The sequence below is a fragment of the Phoenix dactylifera genome, chromosome 5 (assembly GCF_051530095.1).
Source record: "Phoenix dactylifera cultivar Ajwa chromosome 5, Ajwa_hap1_PhDact_Kaust_v1.1, whole genome shotgun sequence".
Classification (NCBI taxonomy): Eukaryota; Viridiplantae; Streptophyta; class Magnoliopsida; order Arecales; family Arecaceae; genus Phoenix; species Phoenix dactylifera.
In genome coordinates this window covers 36,356,093-36,368,471 of record NC_143194.1, presented here as the reverse complement: position 1 = coordinate 36,368,471, position 12,379 = coordinate 36,356,093, and the positions used below count along the sequence as shown (strand labels likewise).

Below are 12,379 nucleotides of genomic sequence, written 5' to 3'. Positions count from 1 at the left end.
AAAGGTCCAAAGCAAAACTTATCTAAATCATAGAAGAATTTACTAAACTGAAGGATTACATCTCAAGTCTAACAACACGTCTACTCTGCCGGTCACGCGGGGACAGAAGTGTGAATTCATCAAGAAAACAGTGGTAGTGTCGCATTTGCGGGCATGGAGTTCGATGAGTGAATTCAGGGCTTCAGGCTGCAGTAGCTGCAATAATTTGGCTCCAAAAGCTCAATTGGAGAGCAGTCGGGTTGCAGAGGTTATTTATTCTTTATTCCTATGGCCCTTGTGCCTTGAGGACCAAAGTGTGGAGCCTTTTCTTTATTCCCAAGCCCTCACAGTCCCAACCAAAGGTTTGTTTATGTCAAACATAGCTGGATCATCAGCTGGACCACGTAAATACATGACGGCGTACTTCGGCTTACGCTTGCCTGACATGTAGCTTGATTCAGTTTTGGTTTGCATCCCTCCATGTTTAGGTCAATCCTAAGTTGGCGATGGATACAGAGTTACAAGCCCTGGGGTTTTAAGTTCCTCTGAGAACCATTTATCTTCTTTAATTACCTTATAATCGCATCCATGCCAATGTTTCAGAACAAGTATAATAATTACTTGGAAAGAGTCTCAAGGCCTTGAGGGTCCCGACCATTCAAGTTTTATATGAGGAATTGCATCATGTTGAAGGCTTTGGTTCATCTATGCATGCCGTTTTCAACCCTTGTATGGTTTGCACAGTTGGCTTTTTTAGATTTTAGTCGTGGTTGAAGTGTTGATTGGGTTTTCCATAAGATGACCTCACAAAATTCTCTTCCCTCAGACATGGCTTCAAGACGTCGCATCCCAATAATCTTGCACTATTGACACGGCTGCGTACATCTAAACTACATCTCGGCTCAAACATGAAACAAAGAAATCTCCATTGCTGATATATTAGTAGAAGGAAGGAGGGGGGGGGGGGGGGGGGGGGGGGGGGGGGGGGGGGGGGGGGGGGGGCACTACAAGAAGAAGGAGCTTTCCCGACTTTTGTCTGCCGACGCTAAGTAGAAGCGTCGGTAATTTTTTTGGAAGTCTGGCTTCCGCCGACGCTTATAAGCGTCGTCGCAACCCGTGGCTTGGGCCGACGCTTTTAAGCGTCGGCGGAAGCAAAAATCATTTTTTTTTTAATTTTTTCCTCCCATAAAAGCGTCGGCGGAAGCAAAAATCATTTTTTTTTTAATTTTTTCCTCCCAACGACGCTTTAGAAAACGTCGTCGGAGGCCATTATCCCCTCCTCCCTGCAAATTCCTCCCGATATTTTTCCTCCCAACGGCGCCCCCCTCCCCTTCTCTCTCCGCCGCTCGCCCCCTCCCCCTGCAAAGGTGGGAGATCATCTGCCACAATCACCACTGACTCTACCGCTGCTCCGAAAGCCTAAAGTCATCAGCTGCAGTCTTCCTATTTCAGCGTTCTCGTCGCCACAATCTGGTTCAGCTGCAACGAAGAGCTTCAAGAAATGGAGAATTCCAGCACAAACAGCCCCACCCTGCTTTCCACTCCTTGGCTCGCCAGCGATCCACAAGTCTTGTGGTGAGGGGAGATCTTCTGCGCCATCAGATGAGTTCGACATTCTTAGAAGTCCCGGCATGAAGCTGCCTGAAAATGGAGTTCCTCTGCAAGTGTAAGGACTCTGAAGAGCTTGATCCTCGAGCGGAAGAAAACTTCAAATGCGGGGTATTGTGCTTGTTTTTGCCCGCTTTCTCGAAGAAGAAACAAGTAGAAGCTAGCCGAGATGAGCAAGGAGAGCAGAGAAGCACCGTGTCAATCCCCTCCCCTCTCCCGATCCCTCAAACCCCCTCCCTTACAAATCTCTTTTTATCAATATTGGCTCTTCTATCTTATCTCTCTTCTTGCTTTGCCGGATTCTTATCATGGCGTCCATCGTCGACGATGACTCCACCCTCGACCTGATCCGCGAGCATCTCCTCGGAGACCTGCCCCTCTCCCCTCTTCCCCCGCCCTCCGCCCCCCACGGCATCGCCGTCTCCGACTACCTTGACACCACCCAGCCCTTCTCCGGCAGCGGCCGCATCAATCCCTACGGAGTGCTGGAAGCTTACCGCTTCGCCGAGCCGGTCGACCCCATGATCCGGTTCGGCGGCGACTCGCAGCAGGCCTCCGACCTCTGCCTCCCGTCGCTCACCATCTCCCTACCTCCGGTCCGAAAGTTCGAGATCGAGTGGACGGAGGCGGCAGCAGCCGTAGGGCCGGCGGAGCACAACGACGGGCGGCGGTACCGGGGGGTGCGAAAGCGGCCGTGGGGGAAGTTCGCGGCGGAGATCCGGGATCCCAACCGGCGGGGATCCAGGATATGGCTCGGGACTTTCGACACCGCCGTCGAGGCCGCGAAGGCCTACGACCGCGCCGCTTTCCAGATGCGCGGCTGCAAGGCTATCCTCAACTTCCCCAACGAGATCGGCAGCTCCGGCCGCTGCATCCCGCCCCCTCCACCGCCGCTCGCGACGGCGGGGAAGAGGAAGAGGGCGCCGGCCGCGGCGGAGGAGGCGAAGGAAGGTGAGATGAGGCCGATCAAGAAGGAGAGGTCTCCGGAGATGGAGGAGTCGGCGGAGGAGAATATTCCGTCGGTTTGCCCCTTGACGCCGTCGATTTGGAACGGGCGTGCAGCGAGGAGTTCCTCTGCAACGAGGAAACCGTTCTTTTTTCTTTTTTTTTTACAGGGGACAGCAAGGTTTTCTTGGGTATTTTTATATTTTTTTTCCATAAAAATAATTTATGACGACGCTTTAAAGCGTCGCTAAAAATAACCTTTAACGACGCTTTTCAAACGCGTCAGTAATTTTTTTTCCACTCCGACATAGCCGACGCTTTGGTGACGCTTTTAAAAGCGTCGGGAAGAAAATTACCGACGCTTATAAGCGTCGGTAAAAGCCTCAAAAAGCGTCGCCAAAGCTCCTTTTTCTTGTAGTGGGGGAGGGGGGGTGTACGTGGATGAAGATTTTTTTGCAAATTAATTCCCAAACTATTTTGATATTTATATGTTAATTCTTGTTTCTCTGTATTAATCCATAGAAGCTTATGACTCATTGCCCATACATCCCTACTCAAGTTAAGTTAGCTAGAAAACAATGGAATATTCTTACCTATATCCCCCTAATAATGTTAAATTCATATGTTTTGGACATCTAAGCAGGTCCTAAGGGAGAAGAGGCCGATGAAGTGAGCGAGAAGAGGTAGAGTTCTGTTCCTCATTTACTATTAAACCAAGGTCATTTTTATCCTTCTAGAATCTTAATTAATTAACCTTAACCAGGGATTGATCAATGAGAACTAGTAGAAGAACAAATTTGTACAGATAAAAAAATTTAGAATGATTAATAAAGATAGGGATTCACATCATAAGGTTCCAAGACTAGTTTTTGGCAAAGTAGTCTTATGACATATAGTACATATAGACCATGACCAAAACATAGATGTTAAACCAATCCATGCTTCCATCGACCAACTTTTAAGCCAATTTGACTTATATTAGAGTACTAAAAGTTGTAAAGGTTCATTGTAAGACAAACTTAGAGATAGATCTTTCCATCCTTAATCCAAATAAAAAATTGAGCTGAAGCTTATAATATAAAGCTATTGTTACAATGAGCTTCTATTTCATAATTTATAGAGGTCTTGACATTAACCCCAATTTTCTCACCAAAAGCAGAAAAGACATTAGCCCCAAATTCTAAACGCCTGATTATAATTACATCAACATTAAGAGGTTTCTTCTTCTTCGCTTCTTATTAGACTATAAATCTACTGGTAGATACATCGGTCCAGAACCAAAGAAGGGAGGCCTCCACTTGAAGGTCTTGACTACGAAACTAGGCGGCAATTTTACTTCTGACTACGAAAACAAATTGAGGACGGTCGATCTCATCGAATTCTAGGTCTCATCTAGCTATCAAACTTACAAGTCAGAAATCCATGTTTGAAATTAATTAGGTTGCGTAGGTTGACCAGTTGGTGATCTCAAACCTAACACGTCCCAATTGTAGGAATACTACATGCAGATAGCGTGCATGGAGTCCATGGTCCATGCTACTATATATCATTTCCTAATTGATTCCTAAGGAAAAACTTACAGGCTCATAATCTTTAGCATTAACAAGCGTTCTTTTACACGGAATCCTCCCATGTCAACCGTACCTTGGACCTCCACAGTCTAAGACTTCGTGCCTCCCCTCCCCTTTTGTTCTTTTTAAGATATAGACAAAAGTAAAGCCCCTCCCCCCTCATGCCATTGTCATTCCCCTCTCTCTCGTTTTCTTTTTTTCTTTTTTCTTTTTTAGATTTTGGTTTGGCTCACTAACGGAGCCTCCTCCATTAGAGGTCTTTTCATACTATCTGTGAAAGTGCTCTAGGATGTGTGAAAGGACGATGGGGGAGAGCAACGAGAGCCTTCCCAGTTCCCACATGATTTGCCGTGGCCAGCGTAGGATTTTTATCCGGATAAGAGCGTGCAGTCCTTCGCCAAACCTCGTGATGGCTGCTGCTGTCTCTGCTGCCTCGGCATCAGCAACGCTACCACCACCCACGCACAGACGTGACAAAAGCTCAAAAAGGATAAAAACAGTGCCTGAGAGTGCGAGAGATTCTCCCATTTCTCTCCCCAGCACTCCCTCTCGCTCCATATATATATATATATATATATATATATATATACACACACACACACACCATGTCCCCATGTGTGTCTGCGCGTAGTTTTGACCAATAAAGTGCTCTCGTCTTTGTCACAGGGCCGTTGACAACATAAAAACAAAAGCAGCACCAAAAAGATCACGTCCCACAAGCTCAGAGGCTTGCCAATTAGTTTGTCTCTCACCTCTCTCTCTCTCTTCTCTTTTCTCTCAATATGACATACTAGTTTGTTACGCGAAGTGGGTCAGCTTTTGTACTGGTGAATGAAGCGAGTGTAGGCTTCGCAGTGCAGCATGAATGGAGCATAGCTGCATGTCCTGGGCTTCCAGCTTTATTTCTTGGTTGGTGTGCCGAGATAAGGTACTCTTTAAATATTACTTAAAAGCGGTGCAAGTGATCCATGATTGATGTACATACGTACGATTGATGCTGCAAATCGACTGCAACGCGAGCAAACGCCCAATCCTAGCTCCACTTCTCGAGGTTCTCGTGAAACTATGTACTCTCGGAGACCACATATTTAGGTAGCTGAACCAAGTCCCCCTTGCTGCAGTTTGAACGAAAGATTGGCCAAATGTAACTTAACTACCCTCTTTTATTGATTTATTTGTTAAAATATATTTTGGCAGCAATTCTAACTACATTCTGAATAGATAATAATTAATTCTACGCGGTTCAAATATAGGAGTTACCTTAAAATTTGCAGATAAAAGTTATATGGTACTTTTCTCTTCACAACTTTGTCGATCTCCTCTCCTCTAAAATCAGTTTATATGCTAGTAGTACTGCTTGAAGTAGCTCGTAGCGAAGGGGGGGGGGGAGAGAGAGAGAGAGAGAGAGAGCAAAGAAAGGATCAGAATTTAGGCTATGGTCTTATTTTATCAGGCCAAAGGAAAGCCTCACACTGAAACTATCTTACAGCATGGAGACTGAAATGCCAAGCGTATGACTGAACGACGTCTAAAGATATGAGGCCACCGGCGCGCCTCGTCATTCTTCACACGTGCCCAATCTGTCACGGGACTTGGCCGGCAAGACCTGCATAGAGAAAGAAGAAGGGCATATCCCACAGTCACCTCTCCAATCATTGACTTCTTTTTTCATACTGCAAACCCTTTTTTCCATGATCATCTCAAAAGCATACCCTGGCGATCCATCTATATGTCCTATTTGCGGGCCTTTCAATTTCTTTTGCATTTACGCGAGCCAAATGATGATAAGAGACAAAAACGTACAAAAAGGGAGGAGCAGAATAAATAATAACATGCCATAATGCAGCTTTGGTACTAAACATAATCGAGTATTCCTTTTGCTCAAAAATAATTAATGGTATCTACAAATTCAGAGGTTTTTTTCTTTCTATTTAACGCGAAATGCACCTTGAGAAGATGTAAAGCTCTCTCACCTTGAGTGTATGATGGATGTGGTGTGGTTGCATATGATCAGTGTTATTAGGGTTCTAAATACTGTTCTGGACGCTCTTCAACAACAAAAAAGCATGAAGATTATGAAAGATGTGCTTATCGGGTACGACGTGGACGGATTGAAAAGTTTCCTCCTCCTAAGCTATGGAGGCTCGCAATAAAGGGAGCAAAAAAATAATACAAGAGAAAAAGAAAAGAAGGAAAGAAGGAAACGTGATACATACTAATTAAAATTTTGATCAATGATGACCACTAAATATGAGAGGAAAGCGAGTAAATCTAATATATTTTTTTGTACCTCTATAGTCAACTCTATTTCAGTTTGAGTTAAAAATTTCCATTATTCCATACTGATTCCAAGGAGGTTCTACCTTCAATAGAGGAGCACATGAGAATTAGGATTATTACAAGAACAAAGATAATAACATTCATGCAACAACAAATCTAGAGTGCCATAGCAACCTCAACTTATGAGTGAATTCTACAGCAAAAATAGAGATGCGGGACAAGCTTTCCTCCCTCGGTTTCGAGAGAGAAAAGATTAGATCTAGATAAAGAATAGTTACCATTGTTTTTTTTTTCCCTTCAAAAGTCTGAAGTTTGGAGCCCATTCGTACCACTTTCCTTGGAGTAGCTAACCATGCCATGGTTGCTTATTTTGTTGGGGCTGCTCATATGAGGAAGAACTCATGCAAGAGTTGAGCCCAGCCATGTTTATGAAATCCCTGTGGGAAAATGCTCTCAGCCCCAAGAAGTCTCTAGTCAACCCATCATTTCCACCACCACTTCCGCCTTCCTCATTCCTTCCATGACTTCTTGCAATGCCTTCCATTCTACTGTTCTCTTCCCTTTTGGCTCCAAGCATCCCCCCAAAAGCCTCCTCGAAAGACCCACTAAAGCAAGGAGCCGAGGGGAGGGAATTCAACATCATGTCTTGGAGAAGAGAAGGCGCTGACCCATGTCCAAAACCACCACCACCACCCCCAGCCATCTCTTGGCCAAAGCCAGCAGTAGTATTCGCAACAGAAGCATTGGCCGTGTGAGTTGCCATTTGATCGTGGCGTGGAGGTCTGCTCATGGTTGCACCCATCTGAGCTGCCTTTTGCAGCAATGCAGTGGCTGACATGTGAGAAGAGGCAGCACCTGAGGGGCCTTGGAAAGGTGGAGGGAGAGGTGGAGGAGGGCCGGCTGGGTTTTCACGAGAGTACTGCTGTTCTAATCTTGTGGAGTAGATCGAGGAATGGAGGTCTAATGGGTTCAGAGAAGTGGGGCCCTGGCAAGCCAGCCATGGTGGGATATCTGTTCTCATGCTAAAGTGTTGCTCTCTTTTCGGTGACAGCTCTTGCAACCCATGAGTGCCTATGATGTTGGTGTTGGCCTCTGTGGCTCTCATCAGCTGGGGGAACTGGGCTTGGAGGGCAGTGTGTGGAAGTGGAGAGGGGTCATGGGATGATGTGGGCTGAGAGAATAGCAGCGTGGGGTGGTTAGCCAGAGGATTTGCGGTCATGGCCCTTGCACTCTCTTCCGCCAATGCATCACAGAAGGCCCTGTGGGTGATAAAGCTATCCCTCCTGCAATCAAGAACAGTAACCAACAAGAAAAGGCAAACCAAAAACATAAAAAGAACAAGAATCACAAAGGGAAGCCATCATTCAAAAAAGCTCACATAACTCCAAAAAGACACCATGGTGAAAAAGGGAAAGATATGAGAACAAATCGAATGGGGAAAAATATCATGCCTTCGGTATCTGGGTCTCTGAATCCATGGGGACATTTTGCTGATATGTTTTCATTCTCATGCTATCCACCATGACCCAAACCCAATAGAAGTGGCTATGACTACCATAGCAGCCTGCTAGCCAGCACTTTTGGATTGCTAACATTTCATGCTTGATGTTTTTTTTGTTTTGCTTTTTGAGTTATGAAACCTAGCTTCAAGTATTCCTTTTCCAGTGCTAGCTTTTTGTTTCATATCTAAGCAATTACTGTTATTAAATCTAAAAGTTACTTTAGTTTTATTGCTACCTTGAGAAGAGAGTACCACAGTCACATCTGTATTCCCTTGTGCCACAGATCTTGGAGTGGGCCTTCCAATCGGATTGAACAGCATACTTCTTGGAGCACTTGTCACACTTCCACTTCTTCTCCCCATGTTTCCTGCTGAAGTGTTTCTTGATGCCAGTAAGGTCCCCAAGAGCCCTAGAGGGATCATGGTGCACGCATGTCACCTCCGGGCAGATGTACACCTTCTTCTTCACCTCCTTGCTGCTTCTCTGCTTCAGCTTCCATGGGAGGTTATGGCCCCTCCTGTGGAGCTGCAGGTTCTGATCCCTCTGAAACCCTTTGTTGCAGATCTCGCACACAAACCTGTTGGTAGCCATCAGGGTCTTGGGAGACAGCGCCATCACCTCAGCATCTGGATCTGAGATCCGATTCCCAAGAAAAAAAAACAAACAAGAAAATGAAATTTTCCGGTATATATTTAGTGACTGGATTAAGACAAAAACATGATATCTAGCACTAGGTTGAGTTTCAAGACCTGGGTTTCCTGGGAGGTTCCTCTTTTTCTTCACTGGGGCTGGGTGTGGGGAGGCAAAGGAGGACTGCTGGTTGGAAGTGACACTGGCTTCCCCGGAGGCTGAAGTTAGATTGGACATGTTCTCCTCCATCAGCTGGTGCTGCTGAATTGTGAGCCCTTTAATCATCTCCGTCTACTGTTGAGTGGAGAACCCTCAAACAATTATTGGAAAGAAAGAAAGGCTGAGGCTGAAGAATAGCTCAAGTCCTGAAGGCAGATCTATCTGTTTCCTCTCATCCGATGCAAAGAAACCCTGTGGATTCCAAAGTTTACAAAAAGGAACATCATCATTTACTGGTCTGACATGCATTTCCAAGGCTTATCCCAAGTTCCACATGTCATTCAAATATAATTTATCAAGTAGAGAGAGAGAGAGAGAGAGAGAGAGAGAGAGCTCTAGGATGATGACTTTCCATCAGATTTAAAACATAGAACCATAAAAGTTCTCAAACCAAAACTCCAGCAAGCGAAAACTAAAACAAAGAGGGGAAGAAAACTTTATGACACTAGCAGACGGAACTGCACCAAACCCTTCATCAGCACATCAAATAGGGGAAAAGAAATTAAGACAAAAACAACATATGCTTTCCTACCTCAAACGAAGAACATCTGAAACTTACATCAAGGTGTCAATAAATGAACAAATAAAGCAAAACCAACTGCCCAAAGACTAGAGGACTGACTAAGCGGATACGATACTACTGCTACCCAAAAAAAAAATCCATATAAACCGGAATGAAGAGAGCAAATCAAAAGGAAAGAAATTGAGGAGAATTTCTTCCCAAAGATAGAGAGATGAGGAGGAGAAGGGGGGTCTATGTGGATGAGGGAAGCAAGCAAACATTCAATCCTCCACTCATTCAATACTCACCCTACAGGCTAATGTGACGTTGCACTTTCTGTCTTTTGCTTTGCTCCCTACGCATATCTAGAAATTCCCTCCCCTTCCCCTTCCCCTTCCCCTTCCCCTTCCCCTTCCTCTTTCTATAATATAATCTCTAACATACTGTATATCACCAAGTCTCTTTCTTATCATCATAAATATCTCAGGGGGAGAACAATACACACAATGTATGGATAGCTTGCGCACATGCAATCATGCGATGTTGATACACAGAAGATGATGCAGTGGCCACCACAAAATCCATACCTCGTGGTGGACTAGCTTCCTTCGTGGCCTGGGTTTCGTATCTTATAAATATGCTAGCTCGTAGGCGGCTATTAGATTAATGAAGAGAGCTTTTGTCTTAAAAGGACAAAGGTGGTGAAAAGGAGGGGATGATTTCGGGGAACTGATGGGCTCGTGATTTATATTTCTCGATGGGAAAGCATTGGGAGTGGTGGTAAAGCAAGGCACCAGCTTTTTTACATTTACACTAAAATGATTGGGTCATTGATTGAGTTCACATGCTCATGTCTTATTATTTTTTCTTAAATGAAGATCCTTCTTTTATTTTTATTTTTTTGAAAAGTAAGCCAGTTTTATGGAGTGGTGATTACGTCGATTTCTTCATGCACGGGCCCACCTGTTGAAATCAGGAACCATAAAACGTAGGGCTCGTATTACTCTTTGTTTCTGATTAAGCAAATGAAATCAAATGGCAGTCTGGCACCCACCATGCTCGGGTTGACTCGAAATAATATATATGAGGATTTATACAAGCATGTGTTTAATTCGACATCGAATAGATTTTAAATATTTATATAGAATCAAAAAATTAAAATAATACTTTTTAACTAATCATTTTAGGTGAGATTTTGGATTGAATTCATATGAATTTCATAGTAAACTTATTAAATTCTCGGAGATTTAGAACACAGAGAAAATAAAACATGGTGTAAATAAAATAGGTGCTTTAGCAAATAATCAGGCTTAAAAACGAATGAATGAAGCATATCAAACATCAATTGAACAGAAATCTCGTGGGCAAGCGGATTTGTTGAAATTTTTTTGGCCCTTGTTTCCTCACAATCCAAGGAAGGAATAGACTATTATTTTTTATAATGCTTTCTCTTGTCATTTCCTGCCCCTTTCATCTTCCCATGTAATTATTTATCGCCATATGGGGGGGAGTACAGACAAGCCATCCCTGCTCCTCCGAGACCATTTCAAAACTGGAGGCATATTTTTAATTCCTCCCGGAAGGTTACCGATAGGAATGTCTTATAAATGCTGCAAACGGATACGGGAATCGAAGGGGGGTGGGTACTAGAAATTCGGATGTCCGCTGTCGGAATCCGATGACGGCTATTTGTTGCATTCTCCCCAAAAAATGCCCAAAACTTCAACTTGGAGCATTTGGTTGCTTCGTGGTTGATGCGAGGAACATAGTAGTACAACTAAAAAAATTCTCTTGAACGTGGATGTTTGTCGTCTCTAAAACCGGCTGGAGATGCTGGCGACTTTGTCATACCTAGAGATAATATCAAAAGGTGGTGTAGCTATCAATCAGTCTAGACCATAGACCCTAATGATAATGATAATAATAAACTATTATTATTATTATTGCTATCATGCATGTATACATACGTATACTATTAGTAAAAATATCCTTTTAATAACATAATTTTATTAAAAAATATTATGCGGAAGTATACTTTTATTATTAGTTTGCATTGTGCTTTGGAACTTGTAGCAATTGCTTACATTGGTGGCAACAATTTGAACTTGATCATGGCCACAAGACTTCACGTGAACTCTTCATTAATTCATATAGAAAGCTTTATTTATTTGAAATATCGATCAAAATCCTTGTAGTGCTCGTCCTAGACTAGGGCTTACTATTTAAGTTTCACCATGCAAAGACATGTTTAATCTTTCTTGCAGCCGCTCAGTCCATTCTTGAAAAGAAAAAGCACAGGGGCAATTGCTGAAACAATATGTCCTCTTTAATAATTCCAAAAAAATATCACTTGCTTCTCCTTGTATTTTCTTATGTCTGTTTTTCTTTAAAAAAGTTCATCCTTTATTTACCAAAAAGATTCATCCTTTCCTATGCTGAACTTCTATTATTTTGGGCATGATCGTATTAAGGTTAAAGGAATGGATCATGATCATTCATATGATACCTGGTGCAAGTGTACACAATACCATTCAAGACCTCGTGTGAAGCACTTGATAGCGAAGAAGTTATTGTTTTGAGTTATTTTGATATTTGTTGCATCATATGTCTCTTTATAAATCAATTTCCTTCTTTCATCTGATTTTATGTCAAATATTTCTATAGATTTGTAATAATCAAGAACCTTATCTAAAAAAGCTAGCTAGCTGAAAAGGTATTATTTGGATTTATTGGCGCTATATAAGTAACTAAGATTTATTTGGTATATAGCCGATGTGTGACTAAATACATACTTGCTCAGGTCCTCACATATTTTTTTGTTTAAATTTTGACGTTCTTACCATACTAAAGATCCAAATCGATTCACAAGCACCACAAATCTTAATCACAAGCATCATGATCAGTTCTATAGTCAGCCCAAATGGGTTTGTAATATAGCGTCCCCTAGTCCATATAGACTATAGGCTAAGTCAGCTCCGATACTATTTATAACAATTTAGAACTTCACCCCAAAAAAGCTAGCTGAAGGATGTTATTTGAATTTTTTGATTTTGTATAAGTATTCAAAATCTATGTAATACATAATTGATGTGTGACAAAAAATTGCATTTATATTTATAAAAAATCATTGGCAGTGAGCCTCT

General features: G+C 42.9%; 2 protein-coding genes and 1 long non-coding RNA gene across 4 annotated transcripts; 1 reads left to right on the top strand and 2 right to left on the bottom strand.

Annotated features, from left to right (window-relative positions):
* The first annotated feature begins 1,895 nt into the window (after window positions 1-1,895).
* LOC149753566 (ethylene-responsive transcription factor ERF107-like) lies at window positions 1,896-3,219 on the top strand. The gene is made up of 2 exons (XM_089923566.1): window positions 1,896-2,655; window positions 3,176-3,219. Exons 1-2 carry the CDS (start codon window positions 1,896-1,898, stop codon window positions 3,217-3,219), a joined length of 804 nt encoding a protein of 267 aa, XP_089779692.1.
* Window positions 3,220-4,759: 1,540 nt separating this feature from the next.
* On the bottom strand, window positions 4,760-5,482 carry LOC149753565 (uncharacterized). The gene is made up of 2 exons (XR_016413377.1): window positions 5,364-5,482; window positions 4,760-5,218 (listed from the first exon to the last, which is right to left on the bottom strand). It is a non-coding gene; the product is annotated as an uncharacterized LOC149753565 (long non-coding RNA).
* Window positions 5,483-5,521: 39 nt separating this feature from the next.
* Window positions 5,522-9,895, bottom strand: LOC103702025 (zinc finger protein GAI-ASSOCIATED FACTOR 1-like). Of its 2 annotated transcripts, XR_001879152.5 has the most exons (5): window positions 9,545-9,893; window positions 8,635-8,926; window positions 8,121-8,517; window positions 6,662-7,666; window positions 5,522-5,709 (listed from the first exon to the last, which is right to left on the bottom strand). XR_001879152.5 is itself a non-coding variant. In XM_008784300.6 (4 exons), exons 2-4 carry the CDS (start codon window positions 8,798-8,800, stop codon window positions 6,730-6,732), a joined length of 1,500 nt encoding a protein of 499 aa, XP_008782522.4. In that variant the 5' UTR covers window positions 8,801-8,926; window positions 9,545-9,895; the 3' UTR covers window positions 6,417-6,729. The 2 variants fall into 2 exon arrangements, 1 of the variants encoding a protein (XP_008782522.4); XM_008784300.6 differs by lacking the exon at window positions 5,522-5,709 and having other exon boundaries at window positions 6,417-7,666; window positions 9,545-9,895.
* Between the last annotated feature and the right edge of the window lie 2,484 nt (window positions 9,896-12,379).

Coding starts and splice junctions, on each gene's coding strand:
- LOC103702025 (XM_008784300.6), bottom strand. CDS start 8,800: ATGATTAAAGGGCTCACAATTCAGCAGCACCAGCTGATGGAGGAGAAC. Junction 8,518..8,634: donor GAACCTCCCAGGAAACCCAG/GTCTTGAAACTC, acceptor ATCGGATCTCAG/ATCCAGATGCTGAGGTGATG. Junction 7,667..8,120: donor TGTGGTACTCTCTTCTCAAG/GTAGCAATAAAA, acceptor TCTTGATTGCAG/GAGGGATAGCTTTATCACCC.
- LOC149753566 (XM_089923566.1), top strand. CDS start 1,896: ATGGCGTCCATCGTCGACGATGACTCCACCCTCGACCTGATCCGCGAG. Junction 2,656..3,175: donor GAACGGGCGTGCAGCGAGGA/GTTCCTCTGCAA, acceptor ACATCTAAGCAG/GTCCTAAGGGAGAAGAGGCC.